The following is a 25,078-nucleotide window of genomic DNA, read 5'->3' as shown; positions in this document are numbered from 1 at the left end:
TGTGAATTAACTGCAAATCAAAAAATGTACTTTTTTCATGGAAGATGAGCTAAAAACAAGTAAAGTAGTCTTGGGTTCTGACCTGTAGGAATCGTCAGTCACCTTGAATTGCCTCTCGATATCTGATCTGTAATAAACAAGGGTTGTGTCTTAGGATTTGCGAGCTGTTTTGGGTGCCTTTGTTTTATGTCCATATTGCTTAGAATTGTTGTGAATTCTGACCTTTCTAGATTGAAACATATAACAATTCAAAAAACATTTAATAGAACTAACACTCGATGCATTTATGTTCCTGTATGATGTTGAGCCAAACTCCTGGATGGCTCTTATACATGTGAATAAACGGAATCCTTTCAAACTAATCTTCTTGCTCAAATTGTTTTTCCTCTCCCAACAGAGAAAAATGGCCAAAATGGAGGTGAAGACGTCACTTCTAGACAACATGATTGGAGTGGGAGATATGGTCCTTTTAGAGCCTCTTAGTGAAGATTCATTCATTAACAACCTCAAAAAGCGCTTTGACCACAGTGAAATATATGTAAGTACGGTCTGCACAAATACCTATAGGGGGTCTATTTAATCCTCCTTTTAAAGTCTGTTTAGAATTATGTTGTGTAGGGGATGCATGTCAGCTACGCCATGGTATGTATTATTACATCAGCTAGAGGTACTTAATACCTCCTTTTTTTTTTCTTTTTCTATTTTTAAATTATGACTTAGACCCTCTGATATTCAGTCACTTGCATCTGATCGTCCTCAGATGTATTTCAGAATCCTTTGCACAGGTTCACATGATGTCCCACAGATGGGATTTGGATCCCAAGTCTTTTAAAAGAATACACTGTGGGAATCAACGATGTAAATAGTTTGATCCTGCTGTTGTATGAGGAAGACACATTTTCAAGCAGATCTGCTTCTATGAAAGGTGGGGTATAAACAGTAGCAGCAGGCTGATTGGTACCCCTTTTCATGATCCACAGGATGAGTATCATTGATATGGCATATAAATAGTACAAATTTAGAGTGTTAATGGAATTACACTACAAGGGTTAGATAAAAAATGAAATCTTGCTTGCAAATGAAGTATGTGCATGAGCATCCATGGTTCTGTTTGCAGCTGGAAATGTGGTTTGTAAACTTGCATGTGCGTGGGATAATCAAAATCTTCAGATTCATTTATCTTTGAACAGTGATAATTTAGGGAGTGGGAGTGTGTTCTAATTGTTACATCAGGGACTACATGTAGGACTCATGTCCTGAACCCTGTTCTGCAACTGGCTGTTTTCACAACCTTATAAAGTTACGTTACTTCTTTGTCTTAATTCCCTCCTCTTTAAAAGGTATATAAGATTGTACCTCTGCCTCTGGGGCAATGTGTGGATAATGTGGTGCAAGAGCTTTCTGATCTAGGGTGACCAGATATCCTGATATTTAATCCTTTGTCCCACATCCTGATCGATGTATGATTGCGGCGCCATTTGTCCCAATATTCAGGTAAAAATTCAGTTCTTAGCTGCTGTGGGCGGCCCTGCAGCTCCAAGCCCCTGCGGTGGCTGGGAGCACAGGGTCCTGCCTGCCTGTGCCAAGGATTGTAGTAAGACAAGGATCCTTCATTGTCACGGGCAGTGTTGAGAGGAGGAACCAAGGTGAGGCCAGATGCAGGGAGCAGAGAAGGATTCCTTTCAAGGTGCTGTTTGAGGAATTCTCTCCTTAGCCTCTGATAATTGGGCATTTAAAAACTAGAGTGTGAAGCCTTCTTTTGGCTCCTTGAAGAAGGATGTATTTTCTCCCTTCCACTTCTAGATGAGTGAGAGGGACTCTGCTAATCTACCATTCTCCCAGCCTGTTTCTGGTCCTCCCCAATGACTAGCATGTCCAGTTCCTGCTTCTGCTTTTCACAGCTTTCCCAAGATGTAGCACAATGTAATTGACCTGATTCTTGTCAGTTTCAGCGTAGGCCAGGGATTCCCAATAGCAGTGGTGAAAACTAACAAGTCTGATCAGTTTTCACTCTGTTGCAGCATAAGGAAAACATGAAAAGCAGCAGGGGTGCTGGCACTATTTTCATGCAGACTTAAGAACATAGTACTCTGTTGGTTTATGCTCGGTTCATGTTTGGAAGGTTGTTTTCTTAACCATAAGGGTTAGAAACTTATTCTGTGAAGAAACCCTAGTTTCTGCCGCAGACACTCGCCTAGGAAAGATGTCTGTTTGCCGTTGGAGACTGGATTTTTGAAGTACCTCAATTTTAGGTACTATAGAATGCAAAAAGTTTAATGTATATTTTTATTTAATTTTGGGGGTCTGGGAATGTAAAGTTTTATTTAACTTTGAGAGTTTCTACTGAAGATAAATCAGGCTTGAAAACACGTCTAATCTAATTTTTTTTAAAAAATGAATAGAGTAAAAACTACCTGTATAACATACTGATTTGAAAGCCGTTTCAAACATGCACTCTTTGAGACAGTTACATCAAGAGATTTAGCATCTCAAAATTCTAATTCTGTTGGCTAAGGTGATAAAGTATTACTTCAGTGTAACTAATTGTATTGTTTGCTTTGGCAAATAAAGGTATCATTTTCTTCAGTAATCTTGAAACATTTGCCTTCCAGGTGGAAAATACTGACACTTAAACACGTTTTGTTGAAAAGTTTGCTGCCAAACAAAAAGACCTTAAAAACAGGCTGTTCAACTCCTGTTTTTGTAGGCTGGATAGGACAGATAAATGATATTTCAACCAACTTTATTTATCACTTCATTGTTTGGGCTTAAAAATGCAGTTTACTAATCTACCTATTAAAGGTGGAACCTCTTAGATGAAAGCAGAGCATTTACTATATTAAAATATTTAATTCATAGTCACTATAAACAATAGCCATTTCAAGGAAGTGCCAAGCAAGTGAACTGTTGTTAAGTAGACTGGTTATCTGCTTTGTGATGCTTCTTAATTTTATTTACTAAACAATTCTAGGAATGTTATTTCAGTTCCAGATCAACTATTTTACTGCTATGTAAATTTCACCCTCCCCACTCCTCCTCCCCCTCTTCCCCGCCCCGCCCCAATTTTGTTTCCTGCAGTTTTCTAAAATTTCACATGGACAGAATTTTATTTTACAGTATTCCTGTTTGTTTGTTTGTTTTTTTGTTTTGTTTTTTAAAAAGCAAAAAAAAACCCGAAAACCCAGCCCCTACTTCTCTCCTCCCATCACAGAATCTCAATCCTAAGTACATTTTGTATTTCTTTTTTTTAGACTTAAGCTTGAACACAATGAATCTCCTTGTTAAATCTGGAAGTAATGTATATCTTAACATATAGGATCTCTAATTTTGCATGCTATCACGTGACAGCAAAATGAGACTACTACAGAGCTACTGTTAGAGCTGACCAAAGCCTACAGACTTCAGTTCATGCCTGTTGCATGAACCTGGCCCTTCAGAGTCCATTCATGGGGCAACTGGAATGGATTTACTCTTTCCTGATCCGTTTGTAGATTTAAGTTCCTCCCTTCTTCCAGTGTTCAGCTGTAAGGGTTAAAAAAACAACATTGTCCATGGATATCTCCTTGCACTTCCCTGAAATTCCATCTCTTCACTACTGCAAAAGACACCTGCGAAGAGCTCAACTTTGCAGGAGGTTGGGTGTATACCATCCCCTTTTGGGCATTGCATAGCTTCCCATAACTTGGAACTACGATTATGTGCCTCTGGGCTGAGTCAGGATTTAGATCTGGGTGTATGTAGAATGTTTACTTCCAAAGTAGGACGTGTATATCCACAGGTTTGTTACAAAAATTCGGAAGTGTGGAAGGGAGAAAAGACTGCCTCCCTGTTTTTTCTTTCTTCTTTTAAAACACTTTTTCCAGCCAGCAAATTCATACATTAGTGTTTGCAGACCAGTTAGTCCCTCTTTTAAGCATAGAAATCAATTTGTATTTTGGTATCTTAGAGAAAGATATAGGAGGCAGTTCAGTTTTTCAAAAACAGCATGTTCTTGGGCTCAAAGGAGGAAAGAAGAATGCTCATAATAGAGAACTGGCTACTGAATTGGTTACATGTTGTACATTTTCATACATTTTTGACAGAAAGTTTAATGGAACCGGGTGTTGGGTTGCATTCCAGAATGCAGAGCTGAAGACAGTGCCTGTAAAAATAAGCATAAAGGCCAGTTTAATTGGATTTAGGCCAAATATTCTAATAATTACCCTAGGATTTTGTAGTAATCTTGTGTTGAGTGGTTTTGGGGGCTCAGTGGGTAATATACATGTGTTGATTGAAAATGAGAAACTCTGAGTTCAGTTATGTCTAGAAATGGCTGGTGTGAGTATGAAAAAGCTCTAATTGTTGGTAAATATTTTTGGCAACTTTTAAATCAAATTTCACATCTAGTAAATTTACATCCCTTTTTATTCACATCCTTGCAAACATTCATGTGAGCCAAGTTCTACTGGTACAGATGTTTACAGAAAGTAAATTCCAAACTTGAGATTCTTTTAATCAACCAAATGCATTTCATGGTGAAACTAACTTTTTTTTGTTTTTAAGAGGCAGAAATTTAAAGAAACTAATATGCAATTTAGTTGGCCAGTCACATAGTTTGAGTATCTGATTGATAGTACTGAGTACTTGGAGATTCCAGTGGATAGTTTGTGAACAGCTCAGAAGCTAAAGTTTGTTCACAGGAACAACTTCCTTGAACAACCTCATTGAACAACTTCAGACTGAACAAATTAATAAAAATTGTAATCTGTCTGTGGGTAATTTGGGGGGATGGGAGCTTCATTCCCAAATACATTACTGTGAATTGTTCATCCAGCTCTAACAGTAACTTCCTCTTATACTCTGGCATGACTTACAAATAGTTTATTCTGTTAGTGGTTCACTGGAAGACAAAACTTGGTTGAGTATTTGTTTGCATACAAAACTGAAACCTCATTCCTGGGGTAGTTTTTTCTTTTAGTGGGGAAAAAACCAGAAACGTGAAGGGCAAATGGGAAATCATTGACCAGGGGCCAGGTGCATTTATGCTTGTGGGTGTATTAGCAGGGCCTGATCTTGGCCTACTTTTCTGACTGGGTTGGGCTCTGAGTATTCCAGGCGTTCAAAGTCTGTATTCCAGGTGCATCATTTAAATGGCATTTGGGGCCATGTTTATTTCAGTTCCCAAAGCATGCTGCTTTGATCAAGGCTTCCTTGTGATTCGCTGCCCTGTCTACTCATTCATAGATCTGCTGAAAGTTCAAAATCACTTCAACCCCTAATACTTGTAGTTTGCACATTGTTCTCTTCCTCTTTGAATGAGTAGAAATGACTTACACTTAGGAAGAATACAAGAATGGAACCGCTTTTTACTGTAACTTCTAAACTTTCCTTAATATATTTTGGTGTAAGATATGCCAGTTACAAGCAGACTCCTGTGCCCCATTGATCTGATTATTGATGTTAAATCCCATTTCACTGTACCATATATCAGCCAGTCAGGGTGCAGTGAATGCTGTACAGTTTCCGATGCATACTGTACAGTTTTTTGCAGTTCTGCATTTCAGTGCACTCTAATTTGTGTCTGAGTTGCATAGTTATTTCATGTTTCTTAATATTCATATAGCATGTGATTCATTATGGTATAATCTTTCCTCATAGTTTGTGTTCTAAACCTTTCATTATTTTTGTTGCAATATTCCGGACTGTCTCCAATTTATCCACATCTTTCCTAAAATGTCGGGCCCAGAACAAGACACTTCTGCTGCTGAGGCCTCACCAGCGCCAATAGAGCGAGACAGTTACTTCCGTGTCTTACATATGACACTCCTGTTAATACACTCCAGAATGATGATAGCGTTTTTCACAGCTGCAGCACATTGTTGACTCATATTCCATTTGTGTTTCACTATAACCTGAGATACTTTTCTCCTGTACAACTGCCTAGCCAGTTATTCCCTATGTTGTAGCTGGGCATTTTGATTTTTCCTTCCTTTGTTTGTACTTTGCACTTGCCTTTATTGAATTTCATATTGTGGATTTTAGAATAATTCTCCAATTTATCAGGTCCATTGCAAATTATAATCTTGTCCTCCAAAATGCTTGCAACTCCTCCCAGCTTGGGGTTTTCTGCAGATTTTATAAGCACATTCTCCTCTCCATTATCCAAGTCATTAAAGAACATATTGAATAGTACTGGACCTCTGGATGGACTCCTGTGGGACCCCACTAGAGAGATCCTCACAGTTTGACAGCAAATTATTAACTACTCTTTGAGTATGGCCTTTCAAACAGTTGTGTCCATCTTCTTCATCTGGACCACATTTCCCTAGTTTGCCTGCAGGAACGTAATGTGGAGCTGTGTGAAAAGCCTTATTAAAATAAAGATATCATAGCTGTAGCTCCTCCCCTCCCCACCCCAATCCACTAGGCCAATACTGTCAAAGTAGGAAGTTAGGTTGGTTTGGCATGATTTGTTCTTGACAAATCCATGTTGGCTATTACTTATTACTGAGGTTAAGATTTTGTCACGGAAGTCATGGATTCTGTGACTTCCAGAGACTTCTGTGAAATTATCCTCTTCAGTTTCTGCCCTTGTGCCCCAGAATACGGGATGGAATCGGTCAGCTTCTGGGGGCTGTAGGGGCTGCAGCTTCTCGGTGGGGTGGTGAGGGAAACAGCTGTCAGCTCCTGTGGGGGCTGCTGCTCTGAGTTGCTGCGGCGGGGGCTCCACTGCAGTTAGCCACAGCAGGACCCCCAGCTCCAACCTGCTACAGGCAGCAGAGACCTGCCGGCGATGATTCCGCTACTGTCCTCAGGGCAACTGTGCAGAAACCAGGCTCTGAGCTGCCATGGGTGGTGGAGATCTGGTGTCAGGGACCCCGTGGCTCTGAGCTGTTGCTGGGTGGGCGGCAAGGGGGGCCCCTGAAGCCCTGTCAGCCTCCACAGCTCCCAGTTGCTGCGGGGGACCCCACAGCCCTGACCTGCATTGGGCTGTGGGGTTATTCCACAGTTGTCAGCCCCCACAGCCTCCAGCATCAGCAGGCAGATCCCACAGCCATTAGCTGCGGGGTGGATCCTGGAGCCCTGAGCCACCACAGCGGACCCGGGAGCTGCAGTGCTCAGTGGGAGGACCCGGAGCTGCTCACTGCAATTGATGGACCCCCCTTCTCCCACAATGGGGCTAGGGTTCTCATCCTCCCCCCTCGGGCATTTGGTCAGCCCCTCCCCTATTATTTTTGGTAGAAGTCATAGACAGTTCACAGGCTTCCATGAATTTTTGTGTATTGCCTGTGACCTATCCGTGACGACTTCTAAAAATAACTGTGACAAAATCTTAACCTTACTTAATTACCCTATTATCCTCTAGGTACTTACAAAAAGATTGTTTAATAGTTTGTTCCAGCACCTTTCCAGGTGTCAGCCTAATGTAGATTAGAGGTCCTCTTTGTTCCCCTTTTTAAAGGTAGGTACATTTGCCCTTCTCCAGTCCTCTAGGACACAGCCAGTCCTCCATGAGTTCTCGAAGATAATCACTAATGAGTGACAGCGAGAGTCCTGTGGCACCTTAAAGACTACCAAATTTACTTGGGCATAAGCTTTCGTGGGCAGAAACTCACTTTGTTGGATGCATGAAGTGGGTTTCTGCCCACGAAAGCTTATGCCCAAATAAATTTGTTAGTCTTTAAGGTGCCACAGGTCTCTCACTGTTTTGCTAAAAACAGACTAACATGGCTACCCCTCTGGAACTAATGATTGAGAGATTGCTTCAGCTAGTTTCGTAAGTGTCCTAAGATGAATTCCATCAGGCCCTGCTGATGTGAATACCTCTAACTTATCTAAATATTCCTTAACTGTTATTACCCTACTTTGGCTTCTGTTCCTTCCCCCTTGTTGTTCATTTTAACTGTGTTGAGTATCTGATTGCCATTACTTTTTTTAGTGAAGACTGAAGCAAAATAGGCATTAAATACCTTAGCCTACTTGATATTAGATTTCCTTCCGTGCTAAGTGGTGGACCTACAATTTCTTTCACCTTTCTCTTGCACCTAACGTATTTAAAGAACCTCTTATTGTCTTTTATGTCCCTTGCTAGTGTAACTCATTTTGTGCCTTAGCTGTTCTGATTTTGTGCCTACATGCTTGTGCTATTCTTTTGTACTCATCCGTAGCAATTTGTCATTGTTTCCACTTTTTGTAGGATTCTTTTTTGATTTTCAGGTCATTAAAGAGCTCCTGATGGAGCCATATTAGCCTCTTACTATTTTTTTCTGTCTTTGTTTTGCATTGAGATAGTTGCTGATATATCTTTAATTCTCTGAGAAGCAGCCAGCTCTCCTGAATGTTTTTCCCCTCAGATTTTCTTCCTGTGGCACCTTACGTACCAGTTCTCTGAATTTATTAAATTCTACTTTTTTGAAGTCCATTTCCTTATTCTGCTGCTCTCACTCCTTCCTTTCCTTAGAATTATGAAATCATCATTTCATGATCACTTTCACCTGAATTGCATTCAGCCTTTAGATTTGCAACCACTTCCTCCACCTTGTGAATCAAGATGTTATTGGACATTTTGCCATATTGTTTTTCCAACAGATGTCTTGGTAGTTAATCCCCCTATTACTAGCAGGGGCTGGGTTTTGGATCATTTGTTTTAAAATTTCCTCCTCCTGATTTGGTTGTCTAGAGTAGACTCCTTCCATGATGTCACACTTGGTTTTATTCGTTTTTTCTCCCTTTTAACTTCACTGGACAAAATAAAAAAGGGGGGGGCAAACAATATAGGTCTGTCAGACCTATATTGAACCCGGTAATCTCAGTCCTTTCTTCCATCCATCTTTCTTCAGTCCTGTTACCTTCCCTCCTACCCACCCTTTCTTTACAGGTAAATTAAGATTTTCTTCTCATTATGTAATATAGATTTTCTTCATTTTTCCATTACCTTGTTTCCATTTGTTTGTTGGAGTAATCACATTCCTCTCCTCCTGTTCAGATCTGAACTGCAATATTAAACTAATATGTTACGTTTCAGCAGCAAAGACCCCTGATGAACTGTAAGAAGGGGAAAGGTGGAAATGAGACAGGACCACAAGATTTTCTAACTTATAAATAGTTTACATTTTAGCAGTTAGTCCATTTCCCTGGGTTCAAATGCTAACCGCTGTCAGATATAATGTTCCCCCTCTCACTTCATCATCATCATCATTTGGTTTTTTTTTTTTTTTAAATCCTAAAACAGAATTTCTCTCTGGTTTTCCCAGTCCATTCAGTGTCTGCTTTGGATTGTTTATGCATTGTGTGTGTAAGCTCCTCTGAGCAAGAATTAACTTGTTTGGTGCTGAACACGTGTTGTAGTTTTACTTTCATCTGAAACTTGCATATTTGATGTTTCAGTATAATAACTTGAGGGGGCTTCCTGTTTGAAATAATAGCGATAACCTAGGTTGAATAAGTAGTCATACACTTCTGGCTTGACTTGTGGTATGGTTATCTCATAACTTGAGGGGGCTTCGTGTTTTTCATTATTTTTTGCCTTGTTATGTAGCCTGTTTGTTCAATAAAGTTTTACTTTTTCATTCAGCTCTATGTATATCTCTGGGCTAGCCATTTTGAAATGTTTAGGACTTTTCCCACATTGCTGTCTAGCACAGCAAGATTGTGTCTCAGTACTCATTCCTGATGTGTCAGGCATTTCATCGGGAAAAGAAGTGATGAAGACAAAGAAAAGATTGAACCGAATGTTCTTGGTGGATCTGTCTTCTCTTCCTGTGTCCTCACTCACCCTCTGAGTCTGAGCACAACTATCTATGCCGCCGTAAAGAACAGAGCTGTATGATGATTAACTCCTATTCTTATTTTCTCAATGAAAACAATTAATTGTATTATGAAACAATGACAGTGGCTCTTGAGGTTCCATTTTAAGCCTGGTTTTGGTTCACCTTCTAAAATTAACCGTCATAACTTACTCAGAAGTGGTAAGTTTTATTTGGAGTAGAAGTAGAAATCCTCTAAAATTTGAAGAGATATGTAAGACTAGCTAATGGTTCGGGTCTTGTCTCTTAATAGCTCTGAGTTAGGATGCTGTAAAAATAGATCTGTTAAACCTACAAGTTCCAAAATTCCTCTAACTTTTATCCCCACTTTGTAGGGAAAAAAAAAAAGCTGTGATCTAGTGTTAAACTAAATTTTGACCTTGAATGTGAAACTGTAAAAATGATGGCCACTTTAGTAATGTCAGGGAATTTGTGCTTAGTATGTCAAATGACTGCTGGAGACTTTAGCTTTCTTTTAGGGGGGAAAAAGATCTCTTTGGTACCCTTTTTTGTAGAGATAGACCTTAAAGTATAAGGCTTGGAACCCTAGGAAGGCTTGTTAATAGAGAAGATAGTCTTTTAAAAAGTCCTCTAAAGGCATTCCAAGGGGGGGCTGTTGAGTTTACTAAGGCTTACAGGGCGCTTGAGGCACTTATAGGGAGTGTGAGCCCCTGATAAGTCTCAAAGCTTGCTGATGGCTTGATACAGCTTACTCTGATGGAGCAATATGTCACAGTTGCAGGGCCAGCTGCACCTCTGTCCTCTTCATGGTCTCTGACTGCATCCCCTCAGGTGTCAGGCCTCCTGCTTTGACCTCTTCTGAGGTGGATGTGTGCAGTTTGCCCAATCTTAGACCAGGCTGTGGGCTATAGAACTCAGAGTATCCACCATGCTTACCTAGAAGCTCCGACTGGGTTCAGCACCTGTGATTCTTCTCTTTTGGGTTAGTAGAGTGACCAGACAACCTTCTTACACCCAAGTATTGTTTAATCTCAATAACAAAGAACAAAATATCTAGAGAGAAGGATTTTTAAAAATACAGTCTACACACCTGTCTATTGCCCATAGGCTTACCATCCTCTGATTACCATGTAACTGAGTACCATGCCTGACTATTTCAGACACCTTGGCAGGAGTACGTGTCAGTCTGAACAGCTCCCCAACAACCACCACAACAGCTACATCCCTTCGAGATGGAGGGAGTTGCTCTTTATCCAGCCAGAGATCCTTTTCATCCTCTGGTTTCCCAGCCTTAGCCCTTTATGGCCAAACAAGTTCTAGAACTTGGCTGGAGTCCGGAGGTAGAATATTCACATTTAAAAGCTTAATCTTTTAGTGGTGCTGAAGTATTTGATGGGAAGGGATAGGCAGTTTATCTCGAGCCATTGTCTTGCTTCCAGCTTGCTTTTCTTATAGCTCCCCACTAAACTAAACCAACATATTCATACAGAAACCATCCAAATAACTAGATCACATTCACCCTACTGCTGCACAGAGGTAGGGCCCACAGAAGCTGAGCTGCATCTCTTAAGGATGGTAGAGGTGCATTAGTGAGGAACCTCTCGTGCACATGCTTCATTTGGTCTTTGATACCATGTCAGGATTATTTTTTGGGGGGGAAGGGAGAGGCAGGGGAAACTAATGAAATGTCAGAGGAGAAATTTCCTAATGTGAGGATAAAATTAGACATGTATTAGTGGTTTGAGTGCATATTACCACTTAAGACCATTAGGGTAAAAACCCCTCCAAATGTCAGAAACCCAGGAAATGCAGAGTTAAGGCAGCACTTTGTCTTTTGATGTTGACTTTTTAATTAGCTGACCTACTCTTCTGTAACCCTTCTGTACTCTGTGTGAGAATGCAGGGAGCCAACAGGTGAGCCTGCACTCTGATCACTCAGATGTTAATCAGTTCCCCTTGAGAAAGCTGATGGAGGTAGTCAATCAGACTGGCTGTCTGGGATAAGGAGCCCATTAGGCCATCAGCCCAAGGCTGATAAGGAGGCAGGAAGGAAGTCCCGTGTGGGGGAGAGGGAGGGAGGAGAGGAGGTGGGGGGGAGGAGGGGATGACGGACCGGTGCTAGTTGAGTTGTTACACAGAGGCCTCAAGGGAGGGAGACTTCTGTTCCCCATAGGTCCTTCGGAGAGGACCAAAAAAGCACTGTAAATAGATTGCTGCCTGGAGATTGTTGTGGAAACGGTGGAGAGATCTTAAAAGGATATGGCAAAGGCACAACCACTGGAGTCTGCTGTTTCTGTGGGAAGAAGGCAGGAGAGCAGCCATGCCCCATGACACTCTGCATCATTTTTCCTCCCATTTCCTTTCTTTTCTGGTTCTCAATCTTTTTTTCATTATTTTCCTCCCTTTTTTTAATTTAATAAATGCTGTAAATTAACTGCATAATTTTTAAGTGCCAAAAAATCTAAGTACTTTGAAAATAAGTAAATAAATGGTTTTCACGTTGCAGAACTTTAAATTAATTTCATATCATTAACCTATTTTTGGTAAAATGATGGGTATTTTTACATTCTATTTCTACCTAACTAATGGCAAACATTCTGGCCCAAACACTTTTAACTTTTCCCTTTAAAGTTTTCCACCCGTTGTTGCTTGTTCATATTGAGTGAAGAAGTTTCTTGGAACAGACTCTAACCAATCTGCATTTACATATTGGTCCCTTCCAACCTTAAAGTCTAAGTCTACTGTTTATGAAAACAGTTCTTTATTTTTAAAAAAAGTTAGCAAACTTTTATTTCCAGATGTGTTTAGATGATGATTTCTTTTTCATTGCTTGATTCGTCTTTGGTTTGACTGTCGTGCCTCTTGCACTGCATGTTGCACTTGTAATTAAGAGTACTGTGTATAGAATCTATATTTAGTTGTATAAAAATACATAATTTAAAAAATCTTCAACTGTAGTCCTGAAATGTGTATTGTTGGAGCCAATCCAGATAATGCACTTGATCTGTTTTGTTAAAACTGGCACTAGAATCTGTCAGGATGGTCATGAGGTTAGTAGAAATGTTAACCTTGCAGCAGAGAGTGTTTTGTGCTCTTCAGAAAATGTGTGAAATAGGATAGTGTGTGTGCATGAATTTTCCCCAGAGCTTGTTTCATCTTGCCCGTTATGTGCCTTGTCTGAGGGCAATGCTTTACTCCCACTCCAGTGCTTGGATCTACAACAGGCGGCAAAATGAGTAAGGGTTCAATCCCTCTAGTTGCAGACCACCCATAATTCTCCTTGGCTTCAGTGATAGGAGTTGAGGATTCTTAGCTCGCAAGGTTGAGCCATAAATGATGAGCTTTCAGTAATTTCCTAAAGGTGGGGCAGGCTGTGACTCCCTCCCTTCTCTCTTTCAGTAAGTGGCTATGCATCTCTACACTTCCCTACATTACGTATTGCTTGGGTGACACCTGATCATCTAGATATTTAAATGACCCCTCCTGGTAGTAGTTAGAAGGTGGTGGTGCATGTTTGATTTTATTTTTGCACTGCCCTTTGGACTGTGATATTTTGAGTAGGAGATTATCCTCCTTAAATTCCTGATGCTTTTTGCTTCACAATTCCATTCCTTTGTCTAAGTTGACTGTCTTTCCCCAAGTTCTGTTTTGGATCTTTCTCAGTGCTCTCCTACACAGTTTACTTGTCCAGTCTATCTCCAGGGTCAAGTTTTATGAGGCTGCGTGTCATGGCCAGCTGTCTTATACATGTATGGTAGTGTGTACTTAAAACCAGGCAGGTATACTTTATTTTCTGTATTTGTGTAGCCAGTCACAACACATGAGCTTTGTGTTCTGTATTTTGCTTAGGTTTGAAACCTGGTCAGCAGATTGGTGGCTTTAGTTAGAGCATTTTAATCATTGTGAGGGGAGTAGTGTTTTGGTAGAATGTCAAACATGTCATATATTTCTTCAGCTGCATAGTGAAATGAGGACTGCCTTCTCCAATTCGGGGTTTTTTTTTTATAGCCAACAGCTTGTCTACAAACCCATTTTTTCCATCTCCATCCAACTGCACGACATCTTGGGCTTGTTTCAAAAGTTGACAATCCAGGTAAAGCTGCTACCTTTTTTCCTTCTGTTGGTTACTTTAATTCTTGTCACCAAGGCAAATCACAGTGCCTGACAGCTGGTAGGCTTATCAAATGGACCAGAGCTTCGGCTGTTCAATGCCATCTTCCATGCAAATGGGGAATAAAGGGATGTGATGTTTTAATTATGGAGTTGCAGACAGCCCTAATAGAATTCTGCTCTGATGATATGGCATTGCATTATGATTATGTCAAAAGTGATGTCAGTATCAATTTTAGAAAAAGCCGAAAGCTCAGGAAGATTTGTTTCTTCTATGAAACTTTCATATTCTGTAAAGTCATGTCCCCACTCTTTGTTGCCTTCTACTGTGAATTCATTTGTGCCATTTCATTATAAATCCTTTGGCACATGTGTGCTTTTATACAGTATCAGGCATTTAAGAAACTGTATAAATGTGGTGATAAGTGATGATGTCACATTAGTGTGGTGTCAAATAAATGTGCCAAGACAACAAGAAGATATTGCACCACGGTTTTGTCTTTCTGTAACACCATTAGATGATGGGCGATGTCTTTAATTCCTTGTTTAGTACTATACTTTCTTGCAGTTAATATTGACAGAGGGTCCCAGTGAATTCCTCCCAAATATTTTTAACCCTATTGACATTCTAGCTGCATTGGTTACCATGCTATAAATGCTGAGAAAAAAATGGGCTTTAATAAGTTATATTTTAAATGCATAATTAAATAACTGCAGCAGTATTGACATTATCAGTCTGGGACTGGATCCATTCCTTGAGTTTTAGGTATCCGAACCGCTGGCTATTAGAAGTGGTGCAAGGCCCTGGACTTCAGCTCCAGCATGGCTGCGAATGTAATTAAAAATGGTCATCCTATTTTCCCTGGAATATAAAAATATTTTAAATGTCAGTGGACTGTCATGAACAGGGGAGGAGTCGTCCTGTAATTATAATGTAAGGCTATGAGTTAGAAAATCTGGGTTGCAATCTCAGCCCCTTCCCATAGACTTGCTCTTTGACTTTGGGCAAGTAACTTCTTTTTTCCTCATTTTTTCTTTCAGTGAAAAGTAATGAAACACTACTTTTTTCAGCTTTTTGACTTTTATAGCACTTATCACTGTAGTATGAACATCGTGCAAGAGAATTTATCCTCCCTTCGCCACTGTAGCATGAGCATCATGCACATGAATTTATCATCTCTTCACCACACTGAAATATGGCATTTTAAAGATGAGGTTTCTGAGGCACAGAAATGACTTCCATAAGCACTGTACAGTTGAGAATTGGGATTATAACCCGTATCTCCAGAGTCCCAGTCCAATGCTGTAATCCCAAAATGAACCTCTTGCCCCTCACAGATGTGATGAGACTTAATTGTGGGGAATTGAGGTACTATGGTGATGAGTGCCATAAAAATACCTATAAACTCTGGTAACCACATTCCTCAACACTGAACTCTCTACATTGTAGGCAGTCATAGACATACTGGAGTTACCTTTTAATCTAGCTAGTTCATGTGCTGATGGCCGTGAAGTTTTGGCAGCATAGACTTCAGCATGGGCTGTGCAAACTCTCCCAGAACAGGTCATTACATGGATGGCTAGCCCGAGCTGAAATCCATGCTGCTGTGGCTTCACTGCTATGATACCCAAGCTAGCTTTGAGGTAGCTAGATAAATCTACACATTATGCAATTACGCCTCCTGATTGCTGTGTAGATACAAACCCTTAGAAAAATCCTGTGTTTGACTTGTTCCTTTGCAAATTCACTAACTTTATTTCAGCAAGTCTACCAATTTTCTGCTGTACTAATAAGAACTGAATAATTTACATAATAGCTCTCCAGCTTCTTGACCAAGATTGGTGGTATTGATGCATACTATGCATATTAACATGATCCGTGTTTTTATATTCAATTTTTAAATATTTTTACTTAGGACAATGACTGAAAATACTAAGATAATTAAAGATGAACACTTGGGGTTTCTGTTTTTTAAAAAACACGACTCCCCCCAAGTAAATACAGGTAAACAAACCTCTAAAACTAATTGAAATGTTTTAAAGTATTTTTTAATAAAGGCTGATTTTTGCCACGATTTTACTGTTTCCCAGCTGTGGTTGCAATACAGCCCTTCCGCTCTCACCAGTGTTTAGGAACCAGCAAGCAAAGTGGACCAGAAACAAGGGGCATGTGTCTAGTTGAATTTTAGTGCCCAACCTCAGTAAAATGCAAATTTGAACAAACAGCATAACTAATTTACATTTTTTTTTAATTCTGTTAATCTAAAGTATTAACTCAGTTACTAAAATTTACTTATAAAAATGAGATTAAAAAACTTCCATCGTTAATACTGGAATTTATAATTTGATAGTTTAAGACATGGTTCAGAGAACTGAGACTTGGACCCAGATCCTGCCAGCATGTAAGCACATGCATCACTTCTACTATTTTAGTAGACTGATGGACTTGAACAATAACATTCATGTGGATGAAATTGGCAGGATTAGGGGTTTAGTAGTTTAGGCAAATGAAAATGAAACTATTAGTATTGGAAATACACCATTACAACTTGGATTTATAAATAAACAAAACAACAATAAATCAAAATATTAATCTGAGCCTTAATTCTGGAATTACTACATGCAAGTCTTGGTCAGGCATTTATATGATATATATTAACCCTTTTCATTTCACTTAATGGATTTAGTGGAATGTCAGGAACTGCTCAGAATAAAAGGATTCTGTACACTTAGGCTTTGTCTGCACAGGGCAACTATCCCATGCGTGTAGTTAGAATTGGCCTGTATTCAAGTGGCAAACGTTAGTGTCCACACTAGCAATCCTTCGCTTGCATTTCTCTGCCACTGTGCACAACAGCGTAGAGTTCAGCGGATATCAGAGTTCACTGCAGCTCTGTCATGCGTCAGCAGCAAGGGACCTCCATAGCTCTCCCACTAGGTTCTGTGAAAAATACTTTTGACCTTCTTGGCTGCAGAGGTCCACAGTGGTTTCCTGCAGTCTGTGGCCTCTCACGAGCTTCTTGCCAAGGCTCCACCCATGTTCCTTCCCCAGCCCTCTGCCTAGAGAGACTCCGCCCTCCCCTGGGGTCAGGGGTATGCCCAGAAATTTAACTTTGAGCACTTCTGGAGCTCTTTCTTTCCTCCTCTCCTTATCTACCTCCCCGGGGCCAAAGGAGTTCTGTGCCCCCAACGATTATTGAGGGGGCCATGTTCCTGCTTGCCCTTCATTTTGCGCGCCCCTGTCTGGGAGTAAGGTGTCTGTCTGTCTGTCCTGTCTGTCTCTCTCTCTTTCTCTCTCAAAGCAAGAGGGAGCCCGTGTGTATCCTGTCTTACAGCAGTTTGGGTAAAAGGGATGTACCCAGGCATGCTGGGCTGGGCCAAACTCTTAAAGGGCCAGCATGTTGTTACACTCCCTTACCCAAGCTGCCATAACTTTTATCCTCCCTTTCACTCCTAGAAAAATAAAGAAATTGAGTGAATTGAGTGTCTTTGAAAATTAGATTTCTCAATACTGGCTTTAAACAGACACATTAGTCACATTATTTCCTTACATACCTTTGCCAATCCAGTCTTGAACTGCGAAATTCTTCCCATTTCCAGTCTTAACCTCTTGAGTCAATAGCAATAAATTGTCTGCATTGTGTGGTGGCGTGGCTGAGGTAAATGTTGGTGAACTAAGGTAAGAGTACCATGTCTTTATATGATCTGGTCAGAATTTGAATTCCAGTTGCAAGAGGTGAAATGCTGGTGTAATATAAGGCTGCTGCTGTGGATAATTGATTTTATTATATAGCAATCAGAAGCCCACGTCCGATTGAAGCCCGATTCTAGTAGGTATTGTGGAACACAAATGAACTGTTTCCTACTATGTTTTAAGACTGCGTGCAACAAGTGAGTGTAACAGATGAGGATTTAGGTAACTAGATCGTGAGACCAAGGTACAAGAGAACCTAAGGCCTTGTCCAAGCTCACAGAAGAAGTCTGTGGCAAAGCCAAGAATGAAATCCAGATCTGCTGACTGAATTCAGTGGTTTAATCATGAGACCAATCCTTTGGGCTTTCAATTTAGTATAAGAACACACAGAAAATGAAGAGTATTTTTAATCTTTTGTGTAACACAGTGTTTTCTCCCACTAGCCCAGGAATTCTGTTTTCATCACTGGATTGTTACTACACTCATTGCATGCTCAAAGGATTAACCCATTTGTTTATTTGCTTCTAGTAGTATTCTGGTGGGAAAGAAGATATGTGGTGTTCACCCTGGTTATGTAGAATCTGATCAACCACCCATGGCATCTTGTTTGCTGCACTGGCATTCATTTAAAAGAAAAAAAGAGGAAAGTTTTAAGCTCATCTAAGCCACTTTGTGTCCAAGGCAATGATTTCTTGGCGTGAAGAATTTTTAAAATAGGCATATGTAGGTGTATGTCCTCGTCTGTATATAGTTGCTTGACCTTTTGAAATATTGGTTATTTTAGGATTATATTGTCTTGTTTTGTACATATGTGACAATGAACAGCTGACTTCTATTCCTGAAACACATGATTTAAGCAATGTTTAACTATACAAGGCCAGTTCTAAATAAATGTTCTTTAAATATTTATTTTCAAAACTAAAAAATCAAAATTTTCTCCCTTCTACTAATCCTTCCTTACCTTGGCATCCTAAAGCTTTTCAAGGAACTCAGCAGTTAAATTGCATAGTATTATTGTGGTGAAATAGCTTAAAGGGCTCCCTTCCTCAGTTTCTTGAGGACCCTTGTTGATAATACAATGTATATAAAACTGAATTCCTTCAAAACCCGCCTACCCACTGATTTCTCCTTGCTGCCTTTTGGCAATGTGGGCTTTGCAGTGGGATCTGTTGGTATTAGTAACCTTCTATAATTCTTTGAGACATGAGAGGAAACTTTTTAAATAATTCACCAAGGAAGAATCTTAAATGGGGAGTCTATATGTAACACAAACAGATTAGAGATGACCAGAACACAGTCTTGCAATCTTACCCTCCTGTGAAAAATTTTGCCTGCCCCACTTCTGCACCCCCCCCACCACCCCCCACCCCCCCCCCCCCAAAAAAAAAAAAAAAAAAAAAAAAGAGTACATCCTGAATCGGGACAAAAGGTTTTTTTTTAAAACAACTTATTTTTCAGGAGAGAGAGACTGAAAAGATTCTGTTTTGGGAGAATAGAATTTTTTTTGGCATGCTGCCTGTCTTCTGAGGTGGACTGCCGGAGAGCCTGGAAGTCCCAGGAGTCCAGGCAACCAGGGTGCTCGTGTTCCCCAGTAGCCAAGGAGCTGGGAAGGCAGGCCGGCAAGGTGGCAGTATACCAAGCATGTTTGTCCTAAGTTTCAATCTGCTTGTCTGCATGGGACGTTACAGCAGACTCTGGAACTTTCAGGGTGCTGTAGCAGGGTCCATAAAGGACATTACTGTGCAGCAAGCTAGTGAACTGTAGGTTCACATCTCGGCTTGCTGCGCAGTAATGTTCTGTTCAGACAAGCCTATGGAAGTCAACATGTTCCCGCAAAACATTGATTTTGATGAAGTGGTGTTTTCTGAAGGGAAGAATACTCCGTTGATAAATATCTGACTAGCTCTAAAACAGATGAAGTATGGGTTTATTTAGAAATAGTAAGTCTTGCGCAGTTAGTAAAGTATTACTTTTCAGTGCAGCAGTAGTTGTATAATGAATTGTCAACAGTGGGTTTCTACTATTTCATTCTGTAGGCAACAAGCATTGCAAAGATAAGCTACAAGAGTCTCTAGAAAAAGCAAAGTGAAACTTCCTGTTTATCTTATGCAGTGCCATTTGTGGAAGATGCTGGCATCCTTTTATCACGGGTTTACAACTTTGCTATACAAATGTGTTGAAAATTGACATTCAAAGTTTCTGCTTAAGAGTGAACTTGGTTTTTTGCCAAATGGTAAATATTTAATTTTTTGTCGGGGGGAAAGCATTTTATTGTTTTGGCTGTCTCTGTATAAATCAAAAAATGACTGATTTTAAAAAGCTAAATCTGGCATAAGAGCACAATGAAGGACAGTATCAGTCTGGATGTGAAGGCCAACATATAAGAGAAGGCCAGAGAGGAAAGATGGTCCAGTGATTAGAGTACTAGCCTGGGATGGGGGAGACCAAGGTTCCATTCCCTGTTCCACCTAGGGTGACCAGAGAGCAAGTGTGAAAAATCAGGACACTTTTTTTGCCATGTGTGCATGTGTGTGTAATTGTTTCATATATATAAGACAAAGCCCCTAATATCGGGGCAGTCCCGATAACATCAGGACCTCTGGTCACCCTAGCTCCACCACAGTCTTCCTGGATGAATCACTTAGCCCTGGTCTACACTGCCAATGGAGGTCTACATAACGCTGCTTACGTCAACCCCCTGCAGTATGTGTCTCCACTGGCATGTCAGTTCTGCCGACCTAAATTGTGGTAAAATTTGACTTAATAAAACCACCTCCGCAAGTGGTGTAGCGCTGAAGTCGAATTCAGTGGGTTGAATGAGCGTCAGTGTAGGCAGAGCACAATGTAAATCGATGTCATTGGCCTCTGGGAGGTATCCCATAATGCTCTGTTATGACCACTCTGCACATTCGCACTCTGCTGCACTGTGGACACATAAGGAGGAAATAACTTCTCCTCACAAGCCCAGAGAAATTTTGAATTCCCATTTCCTGTTTGGTCAGCGTGGAGAGCGCTTGCCAGCACAGCTGATCACGGTGACTACGTGCTCTAGCATGGAGCTGACCTAAGGTCTCAGATCACATCGGTTTGTGGAGTGAAGAGCCTGTTCTGGCTCAGCTCCGAGCCAGCAAAAGAAATTGGGACATCTACGAGAAGATATCTTGTGGCATGCTGGAGAAGGGGCACAATGGACGCACAGCAGTGCTGCATTAAGATCAAAGAGCTGCGGCAGGCTTTATCAGAAAACTAGGGAAGTAAACAGTCGTTCTGGCTCCTTGCCCAAAACATGCTCCTTTTACAAGGAGCTGCATGCGATTCTTGGCGGAAATCCCACCGGTATGCCACTATGCAGCATTGATACCTATTGGGAATCCGAGTTCAGGATGAGTCCGTGGATGAGAAGGAGGGGGATGATGAGGAGAACAGGGAGCAGGTGAGTGTGGCATCCCTTCTCCCTAAAAGCCAGGAGCTGTTTGTAACACAGAAGCAGCCCATCCAGACGCAGGAAACCGAGACTGACCAGGATGCCGGGGAAGGCACATCTGATGAGTATGTTCTGCAATTTGCATGTCTTTGGTTATATCCCCTGTCCAGAATCTTGCACCAGCGGGAAAAAAGAGGGGTGTGTGTGGTGGTGGGGCAGTGCTTCCTCATACTTGGTGTGCTTAAGCACTGGGTTCATCCCAGAAAAGATTATTTATGTGCACTGGGATGCTCTGACAATCCTTTCATGCAGGTACTCTGCAATCCTTTATAGAAGGTTTCTTGGGAGGGCAGCCTTATTTCTTCCACCGTGATAGGACACTTTCTCCTGCCACTCCATTATTAACTGTGCAGGCATCATCCTAAAACACAACATAGCAGCATAAGGGCCAGGCCTGTAGCCAGATGCTTGCAGCAAATCCTCCCTTTCTGCCTCTGTGAACCTCAGCAGACTGATAACACTCATGGTTACCTAGGGAAGATGGAGAACATTTACAGTAGCTGACCAATAACGGTTTTTAAAGTGTGTGTTGTTGCTCAGCTGGGATGATTTCTTGGGTCGGCACACTGCAAGTCCTTAAGCAGGACATTGTTGCTATGGCCCTTGAGTATCCGCAAATGGGTTCCCATTTTTTTACTCCAGAGACGGCTAACCTATACCCACCCCTCACCCTTTCTTCTGTTTGTTAAAAGCCTGATCAATTGGGAGCCCCCACATCCATGCTACTCTAGGGAGCATGGATCTGTGCAGCAAGGGCCCCGGGGATTTCAGTAACTCAGATGCACTCGCCCCTTGCTTACCATGGCTGGAATGGCCCTCCGACCCCTGCAACAGTCAGACAATGGAATGCGGTTGTTGTCTTTTCTTGGGAATGTTCAGAGGACTTATTTTTACATTGTAACATTGCTTTTCATCCATGGACTCAGTTAATAATGGGTACCTTGTTCTTTGCTTCCCTCACAGGGGACAACATGACCTTCAACAGTCCACCATCTCATACTCCTGAAGAGTGCCTGTTGCAGATAAGAAAGTGGGGGGAAAAAACCCTGGGATGACGTGTTTAATGAGCTAACGAACACCTCCACAGCTGTTGACACAGTGCTAAAAGTGTGAAGGATTTCATTGTCTGCCACACTGGACGTGGACAACAGGAAAGCAGCACAGGAGTATGAGTGTTCAACACAAGAAGAGATGCGGCATATAATGTGGGATCAGTCAGACATGTTGAAGCGTCTGTTTGAGCTTCAGGAAGCTCAGCGGCAATAGAGACTTTCTCTACAGCACCTGCAAAACTGAGCTAACGCAGTCTTTCCTAGCCCCCACCCAAAGTGGTCTAGGAGGAGGTTGAGCAGGGTGTACTATATGCTGCACTCCTGGCTGGTTGAAGTGAGCAGAAAGAGGCGATGGCCCCTTTAAGGAGTGAAGATGTATGATTCTTTCCAGTGTGCACAGCCAAAAAAGGCTGTGTACTCCTGTCCCCACAAAATGCAAGCAGAAAATTCCATTATATTCTATGTCCCCCCCCATGTGAACAATCACCAATAAAGAAAGTACTGCTTTCCAATTCATTGCTCTTTATTTATTTACTGATAAAAAGGGAGTAAAGGGAGGTGGAAGTGGGGGGGAGGAAATGGTCAGAAGAGGGAGAGGAAGGTTGTGGGGGAAGACAGACAGCAGCACATCACAATAAGTAACGAACATTACTGTTGTATCTCATTGCAAAAGCAGTTTTTCAATGCTTCCCTGAGGCGCAGTACTCTGCGATTGGCTCTCAGCGTTGCAGTGGCATCTGGCTGCTCAAAATTTGGGGCCAGCCTATCTGCCTCCACAATCCAAGCCAATGGGAACTTCTCCCCCTTTGTCTCTGACATTCTCGAACACACAGCAAGCAGAGATAACTATTGGGATGTTTTTTCACTGAGGTATATCCTAGTGAGCAGACTTCGCCAGCACGCTTTTAAATGTCCAAGTGCACATTCCACCACCATTTTGCACTTGCTGAGCCTATTATTAAAATACTCCTCCTTGCTGTCCAGCTGCCTGGTGTAGGGATTCATTAGCCAGGGAAGCAATGGGTAGGCAGGGTCACCAAGGATCACTATTGGCATTTCAACATCACCAATATGTATTTTATGGTCAGGAAAGAAAGTGCCCACCTGCATCTTTTTGAACAGACCTGAGTTCCTTAAGATACGCATGTCATGTCTCTTTCCAGACCACTCCACACTGATGTCAGTGAAACGTCCCCTGTGATCCCCAAGGGCTTGCAACGCCATTGAGAAGTATCCCTTTCAATTTATGTACTCTGGGGCAAGGTGGTCCGGGGCTAAGATAGGGATGTGTGTGCCATCTATCATCCCACCACAGTTTGTGAACCCCATTGCGGAAAAGTCTTCCACTGTCCTCCACATTTCCCAAAGTCACTACCCTTCATAGCAGAAGTCTATTAATGACATGGCACACTTGAATCACAGCAGCTCCCATGGTGAATTTACCAACTCCGAATTGATTCCCAACTCACAGGTAGCAGTCTGGCATTGCTAACTTCCATGGGGTAATGGTCACTCTCTTCTCCACTGTCAGAGTTGGTCTCAAGCGAGTATTAATGCGCTTCAGGGCTGGAGAGAGCTCTCTGCAAAGTTCATAGAAAGCGACCTTTCACATTCGAAAGTTCTGCAGCCGCAGCTCATCATCCCATGCCTTCAAAACAATATGATCCCACCAATCACTGCTTGTTTCCCAGGACCAGAAGTGGCTCTCCACCGATTGCAGATCGTGCATGACAGCCTACAGCAAACGGGAATTGTTTTGTTGTATGGCTTGTAGCAAGGCGGCCTCTGTAACATTGCAATTTTCAGTGCTGCGGCTCCTGTCTCGCCCCTGAAAATAGTATGGAATAAGTTGTGGGGTGTTTGTGATGCTCACAATAATAGTGCGGAGCTGAGCGGGCTCCATTCCTCTCAGGCAATGGCGTGTGCGTGGCAGAAAGTGTTTGAAAAAATGGCCCGAAAAGGAGATTGTCTGTTTGTTTGGGACTGGGGCAAGAGTGTGGGTGGAGGGAGTATGTTGCATCCTGTGAAGACGACAACCTTCCCAAAAGCCTCTGCGGCTTCTTGCACTGTGGGATAGCTACCCACGGTGCACTGCTTTTCTTGTCGACCCAGTCATGGCAAGTGGGATGCAGTTCCCTGACGCAATGAGCGTGATGTGTCACGCTCCTCCGACTTCTAAAATTCGGCGGGTGAAAGTCGATTTAAAATAAATCAACTTCACTCTTCATTGTAGACATACTGTCAGTCTCTCTGTGCCACAGTTTCAATCTGTAAAATGGAGATAATCTCATAGGATAAATCCATTAAAAATGTGAGGCTCTCCAAAACTGCAGTGATGGGGAACTATATAAGTACTATAGATGGAGAAGTTATTAAAAAGTGACTGATTTTTGGTTGTGTCAGTGATTTTGGGTATTCAACTGGTGATGCTTTAAAGCAGGGGTGGGGAACGTCCGGCCCGCGGGCCGTATACAACCCGCGTAATGATTTGGTCCGGCCCGCGAAATCATTTGTTCTGGATCTGGCGGCGGGGGGGAATTTGGCAGTGGCGCGGTTTCACGGCGGTGGCGTGGTTCCATGGGGGGGAGGGGTAGTGCCCGCTGCCGAAACCCTGCCGCCGAAAACCCTGCCGCCGTTTGTCCCCGCCCCCACGGAACCCCGCCGCCGCTGTGAAACCGCCCCGCCGCCGAATTCTCCCCCGCCGCCAGGGCCACCATCAGGCCCTTGACATAAAAAAGGTTCCCCACCCCTGCTTTAAAGGGACCTTGTTTTCGGACAGCGTGTGATCAGCCCTTTTCAAAATTAGGCCCATGTCAGTGTTAAAGTGGAGCACCTACAATCCATGATCATTCTTTAAAATCTTGGCTTGAAATCTTTTGCCTCTTTTTTTGTGTGACAACTATACTAATACTTCTATACAGTGTTTTTATTGTTTTTGAATAGAGAATAATAAGGGTAACATCCACAACCCAGAGTGTGTGTATTCCGTGAT

General features: G+C 41.8%; 1 protein-coding gene across 4 annotated transcripts in view; it reads left to right on the top strand.

Moving 5' to 3' along the window:
• Positions 1-25,078, top strand: part of MYO1B (myosin IB) — a 169,017-nt gene that overhangs the window by 21,424 nt on the left and 122,515 nt on the right. For all 4 annotated transcript variants that reach the window (XM_067549001.1, XM_067548999.1, XM_067549000.1 and 1 more), the window contains exon 2: positions 398-538. In XM_067549001.1, the coding sequence (XP_067405102.1) occupies positions 404-538 (135 nt within the window). In that variant the 5' untranslated portion in view covers positions 398-403. The remainder of the gene's footprint in view (positions 1-397; positions 539-25,078) is intronic.

Source organism: Emydura macquarii, unplaced genomic scaffold (genome assembly GCF_026122565.2).
Source record: "Emydura macquarii macquarii isolate MOO-44397 ecotype Brisbane River unplaced genomic scaffold, CSIRO-AGI_Emac_v2 contig_1253, whole genome shotgun sequence".
Classification (NCBI taxonomy): Eukaryota; Metazoa; Chordata; order Testudines; family Chelidae; genus Emydura; species Emydura macquarii.
This window is presented reverse-complemented; position numbering and strand designations above follow the sequence as displayed.